General features: G+C 43.3%; 2 protein-coding genes and 1 pseudogene across 2 annotated transcripts; all 3 read left to right on the top strand.

Annotated features, from left to right (window-relative positions):
• Positions 1 to 11,564: 11,564 nt before the first annotated feature.
• On the top strand, positions 11,565 to 13,495 carry LOC131886781 (DNA-(apurinic or apyrimidinic site) endonuclease 2-like; annotated as a pseudogene).
• Positions 13,496 to 16,372: 2,877 nt separating this feature from the next.
• LOC131887365 (uncharacterized) lies at positions 16,373 to 22,007 on the top strand. Its single transcript, XM_059235956.1, has 8 exons — positions 16,373 to 16,531; positions 18,211 to 18,360; positions 18,430 to 18,598; positions 18,995 to 19,186; positions 19,247 to 19,488; positions 19,553 to 19,759; positions 21,405 to 21,603; positions 21,692 to 22,007. Exons 1-8 carry the CDS (start codon positions 16,453 to 16,455, stop codon positions 21,858 to 21,860), a joined length of 1,407 nt encoding a protein of 468 aa, XP_059091939.1. The 5' UTR covers positions 16,373 to 16,452; the 3' UTR covers positions 21,861 to 22,007.
• A 951-nt stretch (positions 22,008 to 22,958) lies between these two features.
• Positions 22,959 to 24,501, top strand: LOC131887370 (acid-sensing ion channel 1C-like). Its single transcript, XM_059235960.1, has 2 exons — positions 22,959 to 24,062; positions 24,124 to 24,501. The coding sequence occupies exons 1-2, from the start codon at positions 23,721 to 23,723 to the stop codon at positions 24,424 to 24,426; spliced, it is 645 nt and encodes a 214-aa protein (XP_059091943.1). The 5' UTR covers positions 22,959 to 23,720; the 3' UTR covers positions 24,427 to 24,501.
• The last annotated feature ends 499 nt before the right edge of the window (positions 24,502 to 25,000 follow it).

Here is a 25,000-nt window from a genome sequence, read left to right as displayed (position 1 = left end):
GAAATTCAGGTTCGATCCAGACTCGGATCAACCGATCTATGCGTTGTGGGCAATAAGAATCATTATGCAAAAACCATTGCAGGAACTGACAAAACCCTTATGTAGGGGGGTTCATGGGAATGACCGATGGGTTTGGGCTTGCGCCTCTCACCGCCGTCTCGTGGAACCAAGCCTCAAATCGGTCATAGCGCTTGTGGACCAATCCTCACGTTTCAAGACGCATTGGGATCATCTAAAATCGACCACGAATAAATCGGACCTAATTAATGGATGGACTCATAAGCACAATTATCTTGTTCTGACCGCACTCGGTACTCGACACCAAGAGGTTGGCGGGTAAGGAACCAAGCGGAATCAAAGTCGTCCGTCAAAAGGATCCGGTCCCTCATTGATATGAATAACTGCAATGAAACTACCTCTAATAATGGATGTTAGAGATCACCTACTTCCGCATTAAAGAACTAGATGCGTTACAAACGACTATTATGAGAAGAATCTTACATCAAACCACACCCAATGATTGAATCGGTTGAATTGTAAAGAACTCTTGTTAATAGAATTAATATCCTCTATATACAAACTACCTGTAGTTGAAATGTTTTGGCCAATTTTGACCCTTTTTGTGACGAACCAGAATAGTTATGAGACCATCAAAAGGTCTTTATCTTGGCTGTATAACGTCTAGCTAGGTTAAGTCGATTCGAAAAGTAAATGATGACTAATTGGCATCAAGTGAAGAAAAAATCAAATAAGTTCTTTCCATTTTTGCTCATGTGAGAGCATTCATCTAGAGTGAGATTCATAAGCATCCGATTTACCACCACCAGACGTTGGTGTTCTGTATTTCTAAACCCTCGGTGTATTTCAAAACAACAAATGCTATGAAAAAGCCGTGATCTGTAAAAGGTGGTTTTAAATTCCTAAAGCAGATTAAATTACATATAATGTGTTATGCCACGTGGGCTTCTTATTTTGGCATTGGACTTTTAGTCAGCTACAGCCTGGCTATGATCTTTCAATATACGGTACGTCGTAAGGGATGTTAGAGTCTCTTTTAATATGGCCACTTTATGATTGCACACCGAATCGTGGTTGTAGGTTCATGTACGATTTGACATGATTTGTCCGCCAAAGCATGTTTGCGCCATCTGCTGGTTAGATTTGGTCTTCTCTAACAATCGACATACGGTTCTGTCAGCTTTTAAGGCAAAAACATTTTTTTTATGCATTCATGAAATCTGGATACCTCAGGGTCTACAGCTCTTACAAGCGGTGACCACGGTTCAAAGATCTTAGCCTTGCCATTTGAAACGGACCAGACCAAAGGTCGAGAAGTAGGCTTAATAAGTGCCAACAGAATCAAAACTTATGATACATATAAAAGCTCTCACATGTCAACCTGCCAGCTTTAGGGTCATCAAATTCTATTCACATTGCTTTTCCATGCATACCATATCGGTTACATGGAAAGATCTCTCCGCCGTCTGATATATTCCTCACGTTCTGACCTTTTGAGCCTCTCATTGGTGCGAGTAGGCCTCCCATCGACGATGAATTATATGCATCGGTGAGTCGGGGCGGCCCGATTACTGCGGTGGAGGCGGTGGGGACGACCTGGACTTGGGGTTATGACGCTGATCGGGTTCTGTCGGAGCTCGCTGGCAATTTCGCGTTCATACCGGCCGTCTTGGCCGAGGCGATTCCCGATCAATCGCTAGGCCGGCTACGGCGCGGAATTGATGGCTGGGGATGAGGCTGGCATCTCACATCCGATGATACCTTGGACAGCGTGATGTATGGCGGATTTAATGCTCTTTAAGTCGGCATTGCGCCGTAACCCAACACTATGAAGGGACAGTCGAGTCCTCAGGGGGGTGCGAGGGCGAATTTCCTCAGATTGACCGATCCACCCGGCGTCCCACATCACATGGGGGCAATTTGCATGGGTAGGCTAGTGTCAGGCCCGTCCCAGCATAGGCCAAGTTCTACCCTGAGGGCACCCAATCAATCTATCTAACCGCTCCAATTCTTCTGATAAAGATATCATCAACTTTGGGTTCCCCTTCAGCCAGCTGAGAAAGACAGGTTTATTGAACCTGGGCGGCAAATCGGGATGGGCCCCAGCCCTGAGCCCTCGACCACCACGCCCCATACATGCAAAGCTGTGTCTGTTCTATGTGCATTAAAACTTAGATTAGTACCTGAAATCTTTCGTCCAAACTAGCAGCTCGGCTCCGATGCAAGATGCCTGATTATTAAGTTCGTGAGCTCGGCCATGGTTTTGAAGGCACAAATATGAATCTGTAGTATGAGCAAGCCACACCACCAAGCACCATGAGCCAAGGAGCCGGGGAGGCCGAGAAGGGAGGGGGAAGGTAGGAGCTGAGTGAAGTGGCAGGACGACCATGTGAACCGTAATGTTCCCTGGCCTTCCTTGGTCCCTTGTTCTGGCCAGGAGAAGGAGAGGGGGAAAGCTCGGGGGGGCTTCGGTTTCTGGTCTTTTGGGCCATGATGAAGCTTAAGGAGCGGATCGAGAGCTAGGTGCAATTGGAGAGTTGGCCAGCGCACTTGATCCAGGCTGCGGGGTAAAAAAATCTAGCCTCATTCATTGTCGGAAATCCCGAAATGTCAGGACTCAAGCGAAGAGTCGGAGCAGGACATCTCCGTTCTACGTTTGCCCAATTGCCGGACACATGTGAAGGAGGTCAAGATAACGGGCATTTGCCATGCGACCATTCAGACAAGCTGGGCATCGGCCACACATGGATCCAACTTGGTGGCTCCATCAACTCAATCAAGTAGGATCGCTCAAACGAGAAATAGATCCTAGAGAGCTACCCACTAAAGTTCATCGGCGGATTCAACCGAATTTTCTAGCGGGTTCCCTTGATTTTTATACTCGTAATGAGGGAGCGGAGAAATCGTATCCATCCAAAGAGAGGGGTCGCCCGAGGCCACCAGACTTGGCCCCATCCCCGCCAGGCACCCATGAGTCGAAGTACCGGCCTGCCGCTTCCTCGAGCCCAGACGCTCATAGTGCGCGGACGCCAGTCTGGGCCACTGCACTTGGCTCCACATAGATGGAACCGATGATACCTATTCATCGCCGGATGAATTCGACCCTGAGGACGAGGATGTCGTCATGGAAACACGGTCCACGAGCCTCATAAGGTGGGAGGGCATGTCAAGCCTTATGGCTTTATAGGGTGGTCACCCACACAACTGCCAGGATGTAATGGGGCTGAAGTGAGCGTAGTCAGAAGGATTCAGCGACTTCTGGGGGTGATGAGAAACTGAGCAGAAAGATCTCCCCGGGGTCGCATCATTTCCGCCCGCACCGAAAAGCATCCTGGGGTACCACCAAGGTAAAATAGCTAGTCATAACGGGCTTGCCGGAGGCACGGTAGTCTGCCAACCGGGACAGATTTAGTCGCGGCGGAACGGTCCACCAGTCGATCCGAATTCAAAAAGATTCGTCATAGGCTCGGGCGACGATTCGCTCTGGAGCGCTTTATCAATCGCGTGGCGCAGCATCCAGTCCTGAGACGCACGATGATCTTCATGAATTCCTCCAATCCAACCAAACCTGCCGCGGGCCACTCTTCCACTTTCGCCTTGTCCTCGGCCTCGGTCTTGCGATTGATCTCGGTCGCAGGGCGATACCGTAAACAAAGATGACTACAAGATGGAGGAGAACGACCCTTTGGGTGAGGAACAAGGTCCAGCAGAATCGACCATCTGGCGGCCCAGTTGAGAAGTTTACGCCTGCTGAGAGCCTGGTCCAAGGTGTCGAACAGGATTTGCATCAGCCACGGGTTATTTTGCCATAGCACGGCCATGTTGGCAATTGCGGAAAGGCCCATTCTATCCAGGGCCTGGCTTCAATTGGCCAGGTCGAGGGGCATAGAAGCTCGTGCATCAGATCAGGCCAAGCCATTACTTCTACCTCTTTGAGGCTCTCAAGGATTTACGTGGGATTAGTGGGGCGGTCAAAGACGCTTTGTCAGAGAGAAGTAAGTCTTTCAAACTGGCAAAACGCCCAGAGATGCTTTCAAGAAGAAAGGAACAACGGCTCCATTGGAAGGCCCCGAGGTCGCACCGACAACTTCCCATCGCCAATGAAGAGGTCAATGAGTGGACTGCGCTTCGGAGGAGAATCAATCAACTGTTCAATAGGACTTCTCGAGGGATCAACAGTGACGATGAGCCTTGTTCGAGCGCTACCGAGTCCAAAGACTTTAAGTAGCCACTTTATCCAGTACTTGGACGGCACTCATGAAATGTCCAGCTCCAAATGTCAAACATTGGTGGATTTCCCCCTGAGGTCAAGAACATTTTGTACTGATCATTCGTGTGACTAGTAATGACGACTTCCGCCGCCGATGGCTGGGAACTGAGTGTTGGGGAGGGATGGCATGTTGTGCCATCAACTTTTGACACTTTGTACATATCCCTAATCAACGATTGTCAAGAATACATAATTTTGGAACCATTTTTTTCTCTGATGCAAACTCTAAGAGAATGATGAAACACCCTGTTAGCCTTGGGGTTGATTGAGGCCTAAGACAATTCTAGAGGTTATGGCTACATCTTTGAGGTTTCAGTCCACAAAAATTGTAGGAGAAACAGCCCATTTACTCTAAAGATCTGATTCCTGTTGAGATTGGCGAGCTGCCAGTGACGATTAAATGAGTTGTAGCCACAGTCAAGATGGTGAGGGCCATTCATGGGTTGTTGAGAACTCTCGGCTCTAAGGCCGGATGGTGTTTCTGATAGTTTCTGATGAGATTGCTCACAGGTCTTCTCTGTTTCTGCGTATTTGATGCTGTGTTATCTTGTATCAGGGGCCATTTCCCTCTTCTCTGATTATCTCACGTGTGAAGGATCAAATAAATTTTCAAATTTTATTTGATTCAGAAACTAGGAAAGTATCCACGATAGGAATTAAACGCCACACACCCTTCGCTCCTCAACATTCGTCAAGGAAAAGGACTAGCTATATGTGACCCAAAGATAAAACTACTGGTTGAGCGAAGAAACCATCAGGGTTTTACTCTTTGTGGGACAATTAGACTACGAGTTCCGATTTCCATCTAGGGGTGCATATTGTCCACCTTGAAGAAGGATAATATTGGCTTAGCCCGTTGCTAATTCCTCTTAGTGTTTATTGCATTGATCCCATCCGCAAGTAATCTCACCTTCTTTCCATAAATCTCGTAATGGGTGCACGATCACCGATAATTAGTATCCGGTGAGTGCGCCACTACAGCTCAAATAACGATAAATCATGGTGATCGACATACTCTCTACAAATCTCATATCAAAATCTTCAGCAAAGTCTAGTGATGAGAAGATCTGAAATATGAAAACTTGTTGAAATTCCTCTGAAATTCAATAAAGTCCCTCTCTAGCCAAGCCATGGTTACGAGCACATCATATCTAGGCCAGCTTACCCACACTAGAATTTGTGCTCTCTTGAATAAGGTCATGATAGACCGATAAGTCTGCAATAAGGACTCATGAGGAATAAAATACATAATAACTTTTAATGACTCGGATACACTCACTCTATCTATCGTTCTGAGGGCCAACTAAATTAACGTAATATGCACTACGATAGTTTATTATAAATATATATCTCAGACCTCGATGAGCAATCATCGCTCTACTTAGATATTTCTAACAATTTCGAAGCTACACATGACAAAACTATCACACATCTTTAGTATCATCGGCGTAAGGATACATTGCCCTGGTAAAAAGCAAATAAGCCTCACTAATTATATAACAAGATACCACTCAACTCAACAGAACATACCACTCACAACACAACACCTTCCACACTACCATTCCTGAAATTTTGAGCATATTCAAAGCTCTTTAAAGCACATGGTTACATCAAAGGTTCAATATATTTCATTGACTCTTCAATATCATTTGAAATCTAACACAGCCTTGCGGTTGTCTCCTAACCTTGAACCCAATAAATACCTGTAAACCATTAGACAATCGAGCGTTAAAGATCAATTTGGTCCTTTTGGTGCTTTTGTTTAAATTCTTTCAGAGTGAAGAGACCTAGGTAAATGCAAAATGTTTTAATTTTACTTTTTTGCGTGCTAAAGTAATGAGGTTCTATTTGCATTGTTGGAAAAAGGCTGAGCTTTTGTCCAGTAAGGCAAGCGGAATGAGTGTGGAGAATTAAGAATGTAAATTGCCAACTGGACATTGGTTGTTTTTCAATCTGGTATAATTAGCGACTTTGACCTCAACTTATGCTAATTGTAATTTTTAATTCACGTCAAAAAACTGGGCAGCCTCTTTTCTTCTTCAGGACAAAGCTGCTATCCGGTAAACAACAGACTGGTTTCCGCAACTGTCTTTTCGTGCCTAGTTTCAAAGAGAACTACTTCAACTCACATTGGCAATCAGTCGACTTCTCAACTACTGGGTGAGCCTGTTCTTCAGCACCACCCGGTGTTCTTGACCCAAACAGCTAAAAACTCATAATAAAGGAACTATTACAAACGCAAGGTCCTCCTTGTAAGACCAAGTCCAAACATTGTTAGTAGCCTTTGACTTTCGACGTAGCTTCCTCATGAATGCAGAGAAACTATCATAGCACCAATCAAAGCAAGAAAAAAAAAGAAAAACAAAAGGCCTACCAATCTTGCCGGAAACACAGATAACGAAGCAATCAAACTAAAATAGAAATCTACGAGAGGAAAGTAACAAGTGAGGACAGAAAAAGCAAGGAATCCAAGAATATGTAAACAAGGAAACAACACAAAGCACAGATACAAACTCACTAAACTGATCTAACAAAAATACAATTTAAAGATATAAACAAAGATGATGACCTCTCAGTGACCAATACAATCAAACTAAAGAACTATCAACTCTACACATAACATCGGAAACTAAACTGACTACAAACCAGAGACTTAAAGTAAGATGTTTGCAATCAATAACAACCGTCCTGCTTCATTCTTCATGTCAATGACAGGGAATATTCGTTCCAGTAACGGTACCCAGAGCAATATCCTAACACAATTTGGCATTTTTTCTAGGTCTAAAATACTAAGGACATTTTTGTTTTATGCTTTTTTGGAACTCTAGGCCACATAAAAAATTACATGACTACAATTACTACCCGAAGACAGTTTTAATTGCATTTTCTTGCACTTTCGTCATGTCAGCATCACAAATGAATAAAATGAATGAAATTTGATTGCATAAGTACTCTCGATATTGACTAGAATGGACAGGAAAATCACAGTTGGAAGATGACTAGATGCGGACTCACTGACATAAAAAATGAAAGATGGCAAGGACAGCTCGAACAAATACAATGGCAGGATTTAATGTTCCAATTTCATCGTTTATTCTGCGAGTCATTAAATGTCCGGGCCTAAATAAATACTGGCGCACTTATGGGTAGTTTTGAAAACAATATGCCAAGAAGTAACTAGAGCTAAATAACTTTCATTCTGAATCATTGTCCATTCGATCAGTTGTCACATTACACCAATTTGAACTGTATTGAATAATGTTCTCAAACAACTTAGTGATCAGTATTAGCTTTAAATTTCAAAGTAAGAGCCCAGGGCAAAGGAGAAATTCATATATTTATATGTGTTTATTATGCGTTTTCTGTGGCATTTCAATATATATTATTCATAAGATACGTGAAGTGTATTAGTCCTTATTCTTGTGAAAGCTTGCCACACCTGGTTAATATATCATTGTTGGTTGGGTTGCTATTCCCCTTCCCGCAAAGACCTCAAGCTCAAGGCCAGAAAGTCATGCAACAACCATAGAGCATGGACTTGCTTCGTCTTATTGAGCAGACCCTACGTAAGGTGGTGCCAATCGTTAAACGGTGATCATAAAAGTGATTGTGAAAGATTTTCAATTTCATCGTGAGGAGGACAGTCCTAGCATTGTGCTGTTTTAATCTAACCTCCATGGACAAACTATCGATATCATCATCCAATAAATTGCTGATTTTGGATTGCCGAAACTTGGAAGCGTCGCAAATCATTCCGATAATCAAAATCCTGCACGAGGCCATCAATGAGATTCAATCAAAGCAGTTTGGTGGATACGACCTCGTCACGATATCGAGATCAAAGAGCGTCTGAAAAAGTATTCTATGGCGACATCCATGTTCCATTTAATGAAACCTTCATTACAAGCTCGTGAAACCGATCTCCAAGAGGCCCAAAAACGTCTCAAATTGATGCCTCAATACCGACTGTGATGGAAGATCTGCCAACTTAAGCAACAACCATCCTGGATTGTTCGGGTAACATTCGCTGGCGTGCAAACAGGCCCCGATCTCCTCGATGAATCCCAGCTTCCACGGGATCAAAAAAAGAATGCCGATTGTTACGCGATGGTCGAAGAGCAAAGAGATCGACCTTCAACACATTAGGATTTTCTCTTAGCAAGTCGAAATGCTACATGTGCCGTCTGTCACTTCGATTTAGAATCGACTTTGCTCAGATTGCATGCTCTCAATGACCATACCTTACGACTCAAGTAGATTAATTGGTCGCAAAGCTAGCGAAACCGGGGTCGGATCAAAATCGGTTTCGAAACTGTCTTGCGGCTTTACTGATGTTGTCAAGTGACTGCCACTACTCGATCCCGTGGATGCTTTAAAGCGATATCAAGAATCTCCGAGATTACTCCATGTGGGAAAGACCGTCTCAAATGCCAATCTGAATCTGGAAGATTTCGAATTCGATCAAGACATTCTGGACCATGTCCAAGCACCATGCGACCATTTGACATTTTGATCAATAATTGCAGCTCAAACCATACACCGGCCCCTGGGGTTTACAACAATTCGAGGCGATGGAGGCCGCCGAGGTCAGATAGGGCTTGCTTGTCGATTCCCAGACCTAAGAATGCCGCTTCCCAATAGCTTCCTGTCTTGGTCTATAAAGAAACCACCAACAATAAGTTCACTTTCCGCACCAAATCAATTAGAACGAGCATGGCCAACTTTGGATTTGAGCCAAGAAATAGTTGGACTTACAATCTCGACGAAGTGCCTTTACAGGAGATGCTTCAGTATGCCTATTAACATCAGTCGACCCTCTCATTTTGACGTCTCAATTGAAGCCCTTCTTCGCAAAAGCCCTTTCAAAGGAAGTTGTGATCAAGTCTCAGCCATTGAAGGTCAGTTCAGTCGCCATAACAGAAGTCAACGAACCCCCATACCAATATGGCTAAAGCGGCGCGCTGAATTGATGACCCGAACTTCGGGTGGATTCCAATTGATGGAATTTTCATGACGGCCGTGACCACCGGGTGGGTACGGACGAACGACCTCATGCTCAGGCGTGTATGAAGCGGACGGCGGATTTACCGTCCCCTTAAATTGTCGAGATGGGCCGCACGTTGTATACCAACCCGTGATTCACGGGTCAGTCCCGAAAACCAACCCTATTTTCGGTGTTCTCAAACTATAAAGTTCACCCTTGGGTGAGCATGGGTCTTTGGTCACGCAAGTTCCACTACGCAAGATCAGTAATAGATGAAAGGTTTTAAGAAAACGGCAAATGATGTATTGCCGACTCATAGAAGAATAGAAAAGCTAAAGAGTGAAAGAGTTAATTGTGCAAGCCGAGAAGGTAGTTGGAAATTCCGGGTGGAACCAATAAACTAAAAAGGGCCAGCCCACATGGGCTTTTCCGGCCACGGCACAAATGATCACTGTCATCCTCCAGGTGATTCCTTCATCGCTCCGGGGCGTGACCCAGGCCAAGCCGTGGACACAGTTTATAGATCCGGCTGGGACGCCGGTCCGTGGGACCCTGGGTGGCAGCCACGGGGTCCGAACTTTAGGCCGTAAGCCGTTCTTGACGAATAAGGCCAGATAGAAGACTAAAAAAATCATGAGCGAGGCCAAATGCTCAGACTTCATCCAGGGTCCGTGTAGGCGCCCCGGTAGTTGATCTCGATCTGGACCAAGGGCTTGACGCTACGGATCCTCGTCCCGGTTCTCAGGATGCGCTGACGGCGGCAAAGCCTTCCTCGTCGTACAGACGAATGGTCGATCGCCTTTCTTGGCCGCTTTGAGGCTCTCGGTTCAGCTCACTTGGTATTGGACCCGTCCTGACTGCGGACACGGGCATACACGCGCCTGATATCGGCGAACAAGTTCACATTGTTAGCACCGTGTGGAGCAGTGAGGAGTGAATTCGGCGGATGTAGGCGATATGGTCCAAGACCTCGGCGTGCGGCCGGAGTGTAAGAGGTGGCTTGTCCCTTGGGATTGGCGCAAGATTCGGCTGTAAAGACACACCCATGAATGATTAGACACCTGCGGGCGAATCTCAACCAGAATGGCTAATGGATAATTCGGTTCAAACCAACTCAACCCCTATCCTATAGAATAAAAAAGTGTCCTATCAAGATGGACTTGGTCATTGACTAACGGGTCACAGTCAAGCGCCCTCCACCCAGCCAGGGCAGGACCACACCCGTCTCGGTTCAGACGGAATTGTGTTGGCGAGGGGGAGGGGGTCAAGTTAAATTAAACGCGTGATGAATGAGTTTTCCGTCAAGTCCAGCTCTCAGCCGATTTTCACCCCATGAATTTCCGGTTGGACCGGGCTTATGAATCGTAATGGTGTTACCCGGTGGTCAGCACTAGCAGAGCGAGAGAAACCCAGACGGTGAGGAAGGACTTCATGGTGAAATGGGATGCCCAGGATTGGAACGCACGGCAGAAGAGACTGATCGGTGAGTGTCTTCCACGTCTTAGACTCGGCAAAGAAGTGCTGGAAAAGGGAGAAGCATGACACGACTTCAAAATCAGGGTGATATCAAATGCGCTTCTTTAAATTTAGCGCTGGATAAAATAGGGCCAAAAAATCAGGAAATCATAGAATGTGAGGAGAAGAAACAATCGAAAATAAAAACTAGATAGTATTAATCTATTTTCTTCATAATATGAAGAATGTGGCTTAAACTGGGTTTGCTCTGATTCCTTCCAAGATATGAGCGGTCACCTTACAACGATGTAACCGAGTTTCTTATTGGTGGACTAGTTCTAACCAATCATTGATCGTCCTCACACAGAATAAACACTACCAAATTCAGGGCTGCTACTTTTTTGGTCCATTTCAGATTTACCAGCACTCGCGAATGATGCATTAGTCTCTTCTTTGTCAAAGAGCTTGATGGAACCAGTCCTATCTAATAGTCGTCAACGGTTGCGGACTCCATCGCAACCTCATTGGCTTTTTTTTTTTAATCAAATAACGATAAGTAACCAAACACTTTATACTCGGGCTGACTTTCACATTTCTCTCGTTTTGAATTCTGATTTTCCATTTTCTACACGCAAAATGGGATATTTCAGCCTAAGTACAAATGCATGGTTCCCATCAATGCTCCTGCAGCGACCGGAATTGGCGTGCCATTACACACTTATTACAAAAAAAACCTCTTATTAGCAGCCCTGCCTGAGCGGTTTGTTGACAAAAATCCACAGAGACATGCCTCCCTTGAGAAACTCAAGTTCTGGGACAAGAAACACCGAATTCAGCATGAAAATCTTAACGTGGAACGTCAACGGGTTGCGGTCACTCAGGGGGATCTCGCAGTCATGTAGACGACTTGTCGGCTGACATCGTTGCTTTCAAGAGACCAAAATCACCCGTAAGCACTCTGTGCTCACTGTCCTTTTGTTGACTTTGTTACGATTTACCCATGCCTGTCATTCTTGAATAGGTGACATGTTGGAAGAGCCCTTGGCTTTGGTTCAGGGCTGGTCTTCCTATTTCGCCTTCTTCGCGCAAACGCACAGGCTATTCGGGCGTGGCCACCTTCTGTCGGACCCACGTCACGCCCATTGACGCCCAAGAAGGCCTCACTTACCCTTCAGCGACCTTCCGGATCTCGCAACCGAATTCTCATCGCTGAACTCAAGGATTTGGAGGCTGAAGGCCGAGCCGTGGTCACCGTTCATCAATTACATGTAACTATTATTGTTATCGGGAACAATTTCTTGAACACCAGAAAGGTAGAGAGAGGCGTATAACATGAATTGAAGTGAAAGGAATTAGCAAAGCATTCAAGCGTTGTTGATGAACAAATAATCGTGTTGAGTGTATACATTTCGCAGGATGATCGGACATTGGCACTTTTCAATTTATATTGTCCCCGAGCTGATCCTGAAAGAGCCGATAGGTTGGCTTTTAAGTACAACTTCTATAAACTAGTCGAGCTCCGGCTCATCATCATTTACGGCAAGGTCATCACGTCCTCATTGTGGGCGATGTGAATACGTCCCACCGAAGTCTAGATCATTTGCGATCCCTACGAGGTAAGCGGGTCAAAACTCATTTGGCCTTAAGGTCTTTCAGGCAAGAGTCACGAAAGAAAAGATATGCCAATGGCATTTTTTGCAACAATATATCTGAAATTTTTGGTCATGCCGAGTCTTTAACCTGAAAGATAAGAAAAGATATTTGTTTAAAGAGGAACTCCAGAAGCCTACGTGTGACTTCAAAAAGCTTAACTATTAAACTACATTTGTTTGAAGAGGAACCAGGGAGACGAACGAGCTCCTTCGAAAAAAGACCTCTCTGGCACTGAACTTTCCTCCTTGTTTTCATGGCGCCTTTCATTTGTAGGAATTCGAAATGCATCCAGGTCGTCAATGGTTGGATCATTTACTCTTCCCACCTAATCCTAAGACTCGTAACACCCCTGTTCAGGTCTCCGAGGACGAAGAGCAACCTTGGCGTGCCTTAATGTTCAACTGGAACCCCATCAATTCGTCGACACATTTCGACACTTTCACCCGGAGCGAGCGAACGCTTTCACGTGTTGGAATACCAAAATGAACTGTCGATCCACCAATTATGGCACAAGAATCGATTACATACTGGCCGATCGGGGTTTAATCCCACATTTGGGACAGTGTGATATCCATCCAGAAATCGAAGGCAGTGATCACTGCCCAGTGAAATGTGAATTGAATGTGAACGTGGTGCCATCACCCAAACTTCCGAAATCCTGCACCAAAGAACTTTCCAGAATTGCTGGACAGCAACAGAAACTTTCACAGTTCCTACAGGTCCGCTCAAACGGTCAATAGGAGTGGATGAGCCGCTGTGCCGCCAAAAAGGTGAAAGTCGAGAAGCCCACTCAAAAGACACTACATTCCTTCTTTCAAAAAACTGTCAAAAGAAACCAAAATCGTATTAGAAACCCACCCGTCCAGCACGCCTGAACCCGTGGTTCAAGTTCAAGAATGGGTGGAGCAACGCACAAGTTCCTGGCTTTGGCGTGGAAAGCCTTATTTAAGGCCCCCCCACCGCCCCACAATGTAAAAGGACACAATGAAAAGGCCATTCTCCGCACCGTCAAAAGAAAGGCCCAAATGCCGGTCGACAGTTCTGGTGTTGCGACGCGGTGAGGCAAAGCTGATGACCCCCAAGCCCGATGTGACTTCTTTAAATGGGTCAAATGACCCTTTGTGGGTAAATTTACTTTGATGTGTTTGTAATAGACTGACGTACAAAACCATAACAAGATGCTAATTTTTCTATGAAATTTTAGTTGGTTCGTACTTTTTTTACTAATTTACCCCTACTAGCCAGTTTATTGATTTTTTCATCAGAGAATATCAATCTGGAATTCTTCGAAACATTATCTTTCTTGCGGTGCTTTCATCTAATGATCGCAGATAGTAAAATATTAAATATATATATATATATAATATATATTGCGCTACAACTGGTTCAGAGCCCTATAGTAGATAGAACCTACCAATAACCCTTGTACTTTTTTGCCTTTCCAACTCGTTTACCCACACCCCCGATCGATTCCCGTCAGTCCCTTCGAAAGCTCAACATTGGACGAAAGCCAAGGGATCCGAGCAGTTTTGCACAATTTGGTGAAATTCGGACTTATTCATTTGTTGGAACAAATTGATAAGTCAAATTGCGTAGAAAACAATGATTCCTATCCTCTGCCTCAGTCCTATATAGATATTATAACTGGACTAATCGAGTGCTTGGAACTCAAACATACAAGAAGGTTCAATTGTGTATTTTAAGATTGATCCTCGACTCGAACTCACAATCGAACCAGTAAAATGAGTTCTCAAATCAAGTTCGAAATATTTCCCATGAAACGTTCAAACGCCATCATATTTATTCATTATGTAGTCATCATGAAATAACAATAAAACAGAAGACTTGAAATAAAACGATCCGCATCCATTGCTCTCAAACGTTGTCATAGTCCCTCATCTTGACCATATTGCGGGCACAGTGGCCGGGAAAGTGATGCCCCGCATGCACAACTCGGCGAAATCCGAAAAGGCCGGGATACACGTGGCCAAGACGCTAAGAAAGCACGTAAATGGGAAACAAAGGCAGGCCAACTCCCAGAGATCAGCACCAGATCACGCCCCAGAACACGAAATTGAGGAGTTGCTTCAAACACGAGGCCATTTTGGACGGATTGGAGGGCGTTTGTCGGATTTGGTAACACAGATGTTTTGAACGAGATCGAGATCAGCTGTTAATTGGAAGAGATTTCTTTCGGCCTCCGTCAAAGTTCGAAAGATGAGCATTTACTCGTTTCAGTGACTCATTTAGAAATTGAAGGACAAGTGAGGGTTTGGGCATTGTTTGCAAAGTGGAAGCATCGGAGAAATACAATCATAACAATTGATGATCACATGACCAACTCATATTTGAGCATAGAATTTACGATTATTGCAGCCCCTCTTAAAATCTGATGATTTTTTTGTGAAAAAGAAAATATCTTCTATTGGATTAGAGATTCAATCCTCTCTTTGTGTGTGGGGTTGCGAAAATTTGTTTTGGGAGACACTGTCGGATATCGATGCGATGCATAGGTTTACTTCATACGAGGTGCTGTCAAAATTAGAATGCACATTTATTGCACAAACAGAACTATTGCATTGTCTATTTTGAGCAGCTATTAGTAGATTAATTTTTTTGCTACGACTGACCATGATCAAACTATTTTCATTTAGCCCAGGTATCTTGACATATTGACGTTGCGCGTCCAAAGTTTAGAGTGATATAGCCGTTGAACTGACTATGAGAGGGAAGAACGCCTATGAAAAGTTTCTACACAACCCCTATTCGTTCTATCCGATCAGCCAGCCTCTAAAGATTTGTGCAATGTTCAGCATAGGCTTCATCCAGAATCTCAATGATCTTAATTTATTTAAGTGTCAACTCCTACTATATGTTAAGGACTGACAGGCAGAGTCGACATGCTTAGTCGAAATGAAAATGGCCTAGTCATGGCCAGCCATAGTAGAAATTGAGTTCACCAATAAGTGCTTAAAATATAGGCCAAACCATATCGATTTTGCCGACAACACACATTCTTTGTGCAAGTTATGCCTTGGTGGAATGATTTACCGAGGGAAACCCGCCAATGTCAGAGCCTTCGGATGTTCAAAACTTTTCTCCGGTCTACCTTTACCTGTGCCCAATAACCGAATGGTTGATGTGGGTTTCTGATAATGTCTTACTTTTACCTACTTTTGCTTTCTTGCATTCATCTTTCACCAATTTTATTTCTTTGCCTCGTTTTTCTTTTCAATTTTTCACAGCAGAATAATCGACGTCGGTTTTGACGTCGAGCATGATGGCGTGTTAGAGTTCTTGGAACGCGTAAAAACTCCTATCACGTCGGGGTCATCAAAAAAGCATTTGTATCAACGCTTTTAATTCGAATGAGTTTCATCAGGGAATTTTCCCTTACAATAACAGGTATAGGGCATTCAGGTGACCGAGCATATCGATGGGAGCCACACCTCTATACATTTAAGATCTAATACACACACCTTTGTCTGATCGAGGGCATTGCTTTGTTTGAGATGAAGTCCTATTTTTCGTTATCACTAGGTACAATCGTGTGCGACACAATTTCGGATTTAGAAAGCAACGGAAAAGCAGCGGAAAGCAACGGAAAAGAAATCCTTTTTGTACTCGCACACAATTGAATCATCAATGACTTTGTCGGAAGCACAAAGGACACAACATTTCAAGCTCTGATCTCAAGGTTCAAGCATCTATCCTAAGGTCCTTTGATTTGATCTTTCTTCCGTGAAATCTCAACTCTCATGTTGGTACTGTGCTGTGCGTCACTTTAACGTGAATCCTTGATCAATTATGCGAAGAATCCCAATAAGAAGTGTTTGTGTATGTGATGTACTGATTGACCATCATCTGCTCTAGAATGAAGGCCTGGCCATCAGATCCTTACCAATAATCACAACAAGGATAGAGAGAAATCTTGGTTGTGTTTATGTCATTTTGAGCGGATCACGCAGAACGAGTTTGTGGGTGGAGGGACGGGGGCAACGTCCGGCTTTGAGGCAGGCGGGCAACCCGCTGGGCAGGAGGCGGCGGGGCGGCGTTTGTTCGCACTTTGAAAATGTCACATTTATCACTTCATTTCCCTTCTGAGATGTCGCCAAGACGGTTGAGTAACGTCTCGTATACTCCGATTTCGGGTAAGGCAATCGTTGAAACATCTCAAGAAAGTAATTCGATCGAAGGGTTTAAACAGGATAACGATATACAAAGACCTTTTTCTGTACTTTAGTGTTTCACATACTGAGGTTTTGCTTTCAATGTTATTGTTAATTTTATGGAATATTTTATATTTTGTAATTGGATTTCAACGAAAAGGTAATTGATAACTGAGATGCTCAAAAGTTTGAGAACTATTGCCTACCTACAATATATCCTTCGTTCAAGAACGCTTTACTCTGTTAATAAGAGTTATCCCCTATCTTTATAGTGTTTTGGGTAGTCTTGAATAGTTGTCCTTTAAAATCAAACAATATGTTTGAATAAATGCGTTAATAAAATTGTCTTTTGACCGCAGTGCTGAAGAAAGTTCGAACTATTTTCATAAGTTAAGCCTTCTAAATTCTTATATAACATGCAACACTAAGTTAGTACAACCCTACAACCCATAGGGTCTATGGCCAACCCTATACAAAGTTGGCCTTATGGCCTCGAACCATTGTCCGACATTCTAAACGGCTTTCTTTATTCTTTAAGACCGAATTTGATTTTGATTTGAAAATTGCAAAGGGATTGCCCGATATCTTGGCTCGCTTTCCGAACAAAAATTTGAGCAGTTCCAATTGTCACCTCAGCATGGGCCATTTATACCTGCAACACTTTGAAGCTCCATAACTCGTGACTGGTTTGTCAAAGGTGAAAAGGGTAATTTTAGGGAAGAAAACTAAACTCCTCGTGAGTTTAGATGTCGTTAATGGCGGCTCTAGCTCAATCATCCTCTGCAGAATCATAGTAAAAACATTTCAGGACAAAGGTCCTTCTAAAGAACTTGTCGAAATTGTTGAACAAGCACAGGAACCCAATTCAACCTAACAGGATTGGGTTCTATTTCGAACAAAAAAATTCTGGCAATATTAAGTCTTGAGCAATTAGAATCACAGGTGGATGGTCAAATATACTTATGAAGTCCCAAGAGCGATTAAAACCAAGTTTCCTGCACATCCCTTTGTTGTGATCAGTTCGGAGTGAGCCATACTGCGTTCGTTTTAAGTGTGGCTTTGAATTAAGGCTAGGCACTTATTTCCATGAATCTGTGGAGAAGAATTGAGCTGGAGCCGCAATTTTGGTATCTAAACTCACAAGGAGCATAAATTACTTCCATGAGATTAGCATTTTCACCTTTGACGAACCAGCCGTAAGTTATGAAGCTTCAAAGTGGCGGTAGATTTCAATGGCCCACGCTCAACATTTCTGACTCCTATAGATCATAACTTACACAATCTAACGTCAATATTACACAGGTGTCCAACTTACAATTTCTTCTAAGGTTTCTTGCTACTATCAACTTGGTCCTGAAGAAGATCTTTTAACAGAAGTTGCTATAAAAAACATTAGTCAATTTATCCAGACACATTTCCATTTGACACTTTCTCCCCTATATCACGTCGTGGTCTTCACAGCCAGAAGGACGACGAAGAAACAAGTGTTAGCTTCGCACTTGAAAGTCTCAACAAACCCGGAAAAATCATTTCTCCCTAGTCCAGATCATGAGCTATTTGTCGCGTAGTCGAGCTCGATTCTGGGGCAAATACGAAGGTCTCCATTGCCTGATCTTCTTGCGACCTTTGGTAATCTTGACAACCTCCTTTGACCTTTTTAGCCGTAAGTGCCGGTGGCCTTCCACCTGAGAAGTTTGTGATCGAGAATGTGGCCAAAAACGGACTTGGCATTGGAGTGGCCTCCATCGTTTTGGCCGGTGAGATGGCTGGATCGGGAGTTTTGGCCTTGCCTGCCGCCATGATTGGAACAGGTTCGATCAATTCAATAACTATGACCACGATAGATTCTTCGTTAAAAAACAGTGCTTTATTACTTCCAGGTTGGATGGGATTACTCTTGATCGTCTTATTTACCGTTAATGCCTGCTATAGTGGAACCCGGTTGGGACAATGTTGGGTTATTCTGGAGGAGCGATATCCCGAATTCAAAGGGATCATTCGAGATCCATATCCCACGATTGGCGAGCGAGCTGTGGGTCGTTGGGGACGGTAATTTGTTTTTGTTCGAGTCAATTTCTTGGAATGGAATACTATACAGTTCTGTTGTTGTACGCTACATACAGTAGTACATAGTTGAGAAGAAGTGGGCAATGAAAGCCCATTCTAAGGATGCTAGATTTTCCCAAAGTAGGCAGCATCAAGGACAGATAAACAACTCAAGGATCGATTAACTTGTTTTGCCATTGATATAAACAATCTTCTTTATTGACTTGCACATTCACTCTCTCAAGTGACGTACGAATTTGAGGAAAAGACCACAAACTGGAATAAGTAAGCCGTACACATAGTAATGAAATGAATCTTTTTCACCGTCTCCCTTATGGACCATCATACCAACTAAGGTGACTTAAGAGCGGCACCAAATCACCCTAAGTTATGTTCCAGTTTGGTGTCGTTGATATGCATTACCATCACTCTTTATGGCGGAGGTTGCGTATTCATTGTCCTGATTGCCCAACTCTTGGGATCACTTCTTTCCACGTGGCTCGATATCCACTTGAGTCTGTGTCTATGGATGTTGATTGTGGCTGCTGGTTTGACTCCAATGACCTGGTTGGGCACACCCAAGGACTTTTGGTAACACCCTTCACTTAAAACTGAAATCTGTTACATCAATTGAAACTTTTTCGTGCTTAGGCCCATTGCGGTTGGAGCCCTGGTTACCACCTTGGCTGCTTGTTTGCTGATTATAATTCGATCGGCCTTGGACTCTCAAGAATTGGAGGAAGTGGTTTATCCGGCACCCACGCTCGAAGGGACTTTCAAAGCTTTCGGCTCGATCATGTTCGCTTTCGCTGGAGCCTCCACATTCCCCACTATTCAAGCGGACATGAAACATCGAGAGCAGTTTAATAAAGCCGCCACAATCGCTTGCGGAAGTGAGTAGTCTTAACAAAGGGTTAAACGAGATTTCATTTTGATATGCAACGGTTGTCTTTCTAGTCTTGTTTCTTATCTACTTTCCCATGGCCGCCGGAGGATACTTCTCATTTGGCCATTTGGCTCAGCCAAACATTGTCCTCAGTATTAGTGATGGTCCCGTCAGACTCATTGTGGAGATCATGCTTCTCCTTCATCTCGTGGCAGCCTTCCCCATCATCACAAACCCGCCAGCCCAATTCTTCGAATATATGTTGGGCATTCCCACAGGTAATCGTTGGAAATCTACCGGGTTATGTACTTGCCAATAATACCCTAGGACAATCCATAAGCTCCAATACTAATCGAACGGTAATTGAGTGTGCATTTCGTTTAAAGAGATTAATTAGCACATTACTAGCTCACTAAGGGTGCCTGAAATTGGCAATTGATTGATACTGCTTAACTGTTGTATTTATGAACTATTTTCCAGTCTGGCAAAGACTTCTCTTGTTTATGGGGTAAAATGCATAGAACCACACTTAATGAAATTTGAGTCGAGGCCGTTAAAAACGCCGCTTGAATGTAGATAATGGAAGTAAAGCTAATCAGCAGCTTTCGTCCAAGGAGGATTTAGGGGCAGTCCCCCAAGCTCATAAAAAAGATTTTTTTTTTTTAAATCTTTTTTAAAATCTTTTTAAAATAAAAAAGAATTGATGAGCACATCCAGTTGAAGGTATTTCAAGCTCATCAAACGTGCTGTTGGATATATATCGGACGTTCAAGTCCACAGCAAGATCACGATGCTAACTAAGTCTGCATAAGTCGATTGCTCATTCTCATGCTAAATATCCTTCTCCCATTTGGGCTCCAATTAATTCAACAGGTTTGTAAAAGGTTTCAAAAGTCCCAAGGTATATTTTACAAGGAAACATTTATATACGCCTTTATAGATTTGTTTGCACAACTCCCTCCTCCTAACTTGATCTTCTTTGTCGGTTGCCAATGTTGCTCACAGACCTGTCATGAAAATAAATGACTTTTAAATTGGCTGAAAATCGGAAAAGGATTGTGATGGAATTACCAATCAAAAGTAAGTTTAGTTGTATTGGAATACATTTGAAGATCGAAATATTTTAGTTAACTAAGTGATTAAGTAATTCAGTGAACAGATAAGCATAGGGTACGACATTGATATTTATAGAATTAAGTGCAATTCCCTTAGATTAATTGATTTGATTTCTTTATTTCTATTTAGGGATTCTCCATTATTCATGTTAGTCATGTTCGCCATCTCAGTATAAAAGGATAAATAGTGTAACTTTTATGCGTTTGTTATTGAGAATAATGGGTCAGTTGTTTTAACCACCGGCAGCCTGTTTGTTCGACTTGCAGCTATTTGATGCTCTTTCCTTTCCTTTTCTTCCTTGTTTTGCCACCTTCTACCACCACGCGGCAGAAAATGGCAGATAATTCTTTGAAGTCCAACTTGCCATCGCTGCATATAATTCAATGACAGTTAATAGACATGATAATAAAGACAGTTGGTAATGGCGCAGTTGGGTAGCACGTGACCGCACCTTGAGCGGGGTCATGGGTTCGATCCCAGGGCTCTATTCAAACTCTAGTGGATTGATGCCTCGAACGTCGGCCACTCGTCCAACTTAATCATAAATCATGTGTAACATTGCATTGTATTAAAAGCTTTGAACCCCTTGAGGCATGAATCTTTGAGGTAAAGATTGTTGACTTTGAAAAGACCTTAGATAAGCCAAAATACGGATTGAAGTAGAGACTTCCAAATCCACTGTTACACAAGCATGCATGAGTTATAGACACTATTTTGTCCCATATGGGTTTCTAACACCTTTTTGAATTTCCTCGAGCCAAACCAGGCCAAAAGTTGTGCCAACTCATAACCCTTGCTTTATTCCAGAATTCAATCTGAAACGGTGCTTGTTCCGCACTGCCAGTGTGGTAATTCTACTTTTTATTGCGGAAACCGTCCCAAGTTTTGGCAGTATCTTGGATCTGGTAGGTGGGAGCACAGTGACATTGCTCACATTTGTATTCCCGCCCTATTTCTACATGAGGCTTGTGGACTCGTCCCATCGGTACAAGGACTGCACCCAAAGGTGAATAGCGAGCGTGGCAATGTGCCTCGGCCTCATTTATACTATAATAACTAGCGTCTTTACATGCGTGCTAATACAATCCCTCTAGGTCTCTGCCCATGTGGGAGCGTGTCTATTGCTGGCTATTAATCATCATTGGGATCATTGGCGGGTGTTGTGCCACTTACACGGCGGTGAAGAACATTGTGAGCGCAGACTTTCAAGTCCCGTGCTATTTACAGAGTGGCAATGTTTCCATGGCCATGTCAGCTCATTAAATGAGATGCCAACAACAAACACATACATTACATGAACGCCTTTCGCCCTTGAGTACTTGACGGACGAAGCGTTCCTTTGTATCATTGACTCTACATATTTTAGTAACTGAGTTACACTCTCGAGAAATAAAGTACTTAACCAATTGATTCAGCCCATTGCAGGGTTCTTGGGATTGCTGGTTGGAAGTCGACCATCATAGGAAGACAAGGAGACCACATCATGGCCGGCTACGATGTTTTCAAGTACCTTAGGCTACTTTTCATTGTCTGCATGATCATAGCTTTGCTCGTGCAATTGGAAGCTGGCGTTAGCAAATATTTGGAAGAAACAGTTATGGATACTGTTACCATCGAGACCTCAGACTCATTGCTCTTACCACCTATCGCAATAGTGACTACTACGAGCAGAAAAATCCAGGTATTCGCCGAGAAAACTGGGAAAAAATACGATCTACAAAATCAGCAAGAACAATTGAATGTCAGTGCTATTTGTCCTGGAGAAGTAGATTTTCATCGTTGTTACAAAGATTACAGGTAATACTGATCGATCTAAAAAGACATCAAGACGTGTGTCTGACATACACGAGACCGCATAAGGGACGAAATTAGCCTTTGACATGTACGATACCACTCTTTGCTTTGCTTTGAAATCTCTAGTAAGTAACTTTGTAATAGTATTCATTGTTTCTACACAATGGTAAAACCTTTGACAGAGAGAGGTAGGGGAGAACTTGAATATTCATCCACAAGTCACCGGAAGTTGTTTCACTGATGTTTTACCAAAGATTCTACGTGTAGCTATGCCTAGAGCTCCTATAGGTGTGCGTAGCATCCTTGAGATTCGTACTCACTTTCAGATGGATATCTTTTTGCCTCTTTCCTCATGGAAGTTTGGAGATCTGGAGGTTACTTAATTCGGCGCTTGCAGGACAAAACACCAAGGTGTTGTGGATTGATAATTGCGTGAAATACCTTTTATAATTTCCGAGATATCTCTAACAAGCATGCCACAGCAATGAAACCATTAAAATTTAAAGCAATATCCGACCCCTGTCTCATCTCCTTCCCTCATTCCCTCGCCTTGCGTAATCTCTTCCAGCGTGTTGTCACGCAACTGAAGTACCAAAATCGGACTCGGAAAGTCCGTTTGATTGTTTGACGGAAGAAAAATCAGGGTTACTTTTTGAGGCTAACTAACGGGTTTACGTCATTACACCAGTGATGTCATATGCCATTGGCAATGTACATTGGCAGCCTTAGTTGCAACCTCCCGTGATTATTAATTTGGTCCCCATCAGTAACGACGCCTAGTAATCTAGCAGATTACAATGTTCTCAATATAGGGTCGACCGTTACTCAAAAGCTGGCGTGCTCTAGAGTAAGGCCGGTCGGAAAGGTCGGTTTGCCCATGTTCAAGTTCAAAGATGAACATTGACCGTTGATCGCAAAAAGGCTGAAGAAACTGGATCTGCTTTTAATAGTGAAACAGGTGCCATAGAAAGGATAGCTATCCCGGAATTTGTTCTGAAAGTCTACAATTTGATGCAATGTTGGGGTTTTTGAAAAATTTATAGACCAGACAATTTCCTGTCAATCTAGCTAAAATAGTTTCGGACAAAGTTTTGTGATAACATAAATGTTCTTGCTCTTAGCTTCGAAAAGGACGACATATTTCAAGAAGTTTGGACCTCGGGAATCAATCCTATCCCTTTGAATCAATCAACGGTGCTTAAGAAAGGTCCCGTCGACATTGTATACGGGACCTACTTCTACTTCAGTCCTAATGTTACCGTTGGCACGAGCTACATTGCCAGCCCTGTCATTTTTTTCAAGAAGGATTTCCTATCCAACGATTCTTTAATGGTCGTATTGCACAACCAAGGACAGCTTCGGCCTTCGTATGATGAGCACTATTTATCTCAGCCTTCGGCGAATTTAAGACTGGCAGATGGACAACTTGCTGTTGTGACAATTGAATTGACGGAGAATGAAAATCTGAATGTCCAAAAGTCTCCCTGTGAGTCAGATCCCAATTACGATCTTGGTCTTTGCTTGGAAAGCTACTTGAGCAAGAACGCCAGTTGCAAGTTGCCTTGGAGCCCGAGGCGGTCTCTGATTCCAGAGAGGGATTGTGCAACGGCAGATGATTTCTCTCGCTTAATGTTCATTCAAGATCAATACAGAGATTGGACATCACACAAGGTAAATAAGATCTCAGTCCCGGTACCAGGTTGCTCTTCATAATGACGATGTTTATTTTCAGACTTATGAGAGAACTAAATGTTTAAAGCCTTGCAAGTATCAGTCGTTCAAAGCCGAGGTGTCCTATCAAACCCTGCCTCCATTCAATCTTCCATCTCAAGTTGGAGTATTTATTTCATACAAGCAGAGTGCCATCATCAAGAAGAAGCAATATCTTATCTATAACGTAAACAGTCTTATCGCAGAAATTGGGGGCTCTATGGGCGTTTTTATTGGTGCTTCTTTCATTACCATCTATGATCTCGCTTTGGATGGAATTGGCATCCTCTCAAAATTGTTCCGCTGCAGCGAAAAAGCGAAATGAATCAAGACGAAAGAACTTGAGCTCACTTTCAAACTTTAGACATCAATACTTGAAAACTATGCCATTCATTACAATAAACGATAATGGAAATAAAAACCGATACTTAGAATGTTACGTATGATGATACTAGTTGTACAATGGAAAGACGTTACACTCAATTCTTTTGTACAACCTACAGTGTGCGTAAGCAAAATTTACAATTGACTTTGTGAACGGCTACCGGGGTTAGGAGCGATTTTCGTGGCTACATGGCTAAATAGGTTTGGTGGCTCAAAGTAATCTTTCCGACTTCGTAAAAATGTTTTTATGAAAAATGCAATATTCAAAACAATGGAGGCAAAAAGGCAAAGGATTGTGGATTTGGCCCACGCCGGTGTGGCGAAAAAGGACATCGCGGAAATTGCCAACTCCACTTGAAGGCGGTGTACAACACCCTGGCCTGCTGTGACAAAAAAAGGAAGCATCCAGAGAAAGCCCGGAAGTGGTGGCCACAACCTCAAAAGAACCAAGGACTTCCTCACTTCCGTGGCCTCCAACATCAAGGAGAATCCGACCACATCCATGCGCACCCTGG

Source organism: Tigriopus californicus, chromosome 9, assembly GCF_007210705.1.
Source record: "Tigriopus californicus strain San Diego chromosome 9, Tcal_SD_v2.1, whole genome shotgun sequence".
In the NCBI taxonomy this organism is placed as follows: domain Eukaryota; kingdom Metazoa; phylum Arthropoda; class Copepoda; order Harpacticoida; family Harpacticidae; genus Tigriopus; species Tigriopus californicus.
The sequence above is the reverse complement of the archived record's forward strand: the minus strand, read 5'-3'. Positions and strand labels throughout refer to the sequence as shown.

Coding starts and splice junctions, on each gene's coding strand:
- LOC131887365 (XM_059235956.1), top strand. CDS start 16,453: ATGTCACATTTATCACTTCATTTCCCTTCTGAGATGTCGCCAAGACGG. Junction 16,532..18,210: donor CTCGTATACTCCGATTTCGG/GTAAGGCAATCG, acceptor TGACCTTTTTAG/CCGTAAGTGCCGGTGGCCTT. Junction 19,760..21,404: donor TATGTTGGGCATTCCCACAG/GTAATCGTTGGA, acceptor GCTTTATTCCAG/AATTCAATCTGAAACGGTGC.
- LOC131887370 (XM_059235960.1), top strand. CDS start 23,721: ATGGTCGTATTGCACAACCAAGGACAGCTTCGGCCTTCGTATGATGAG. Junction 24,063..24,123: donor GAGATTGGACATCACACAAG/GTAAATAAGATC, acceptor GTTTATTTTCAG/ACTTATGAGAGAACTAAATG.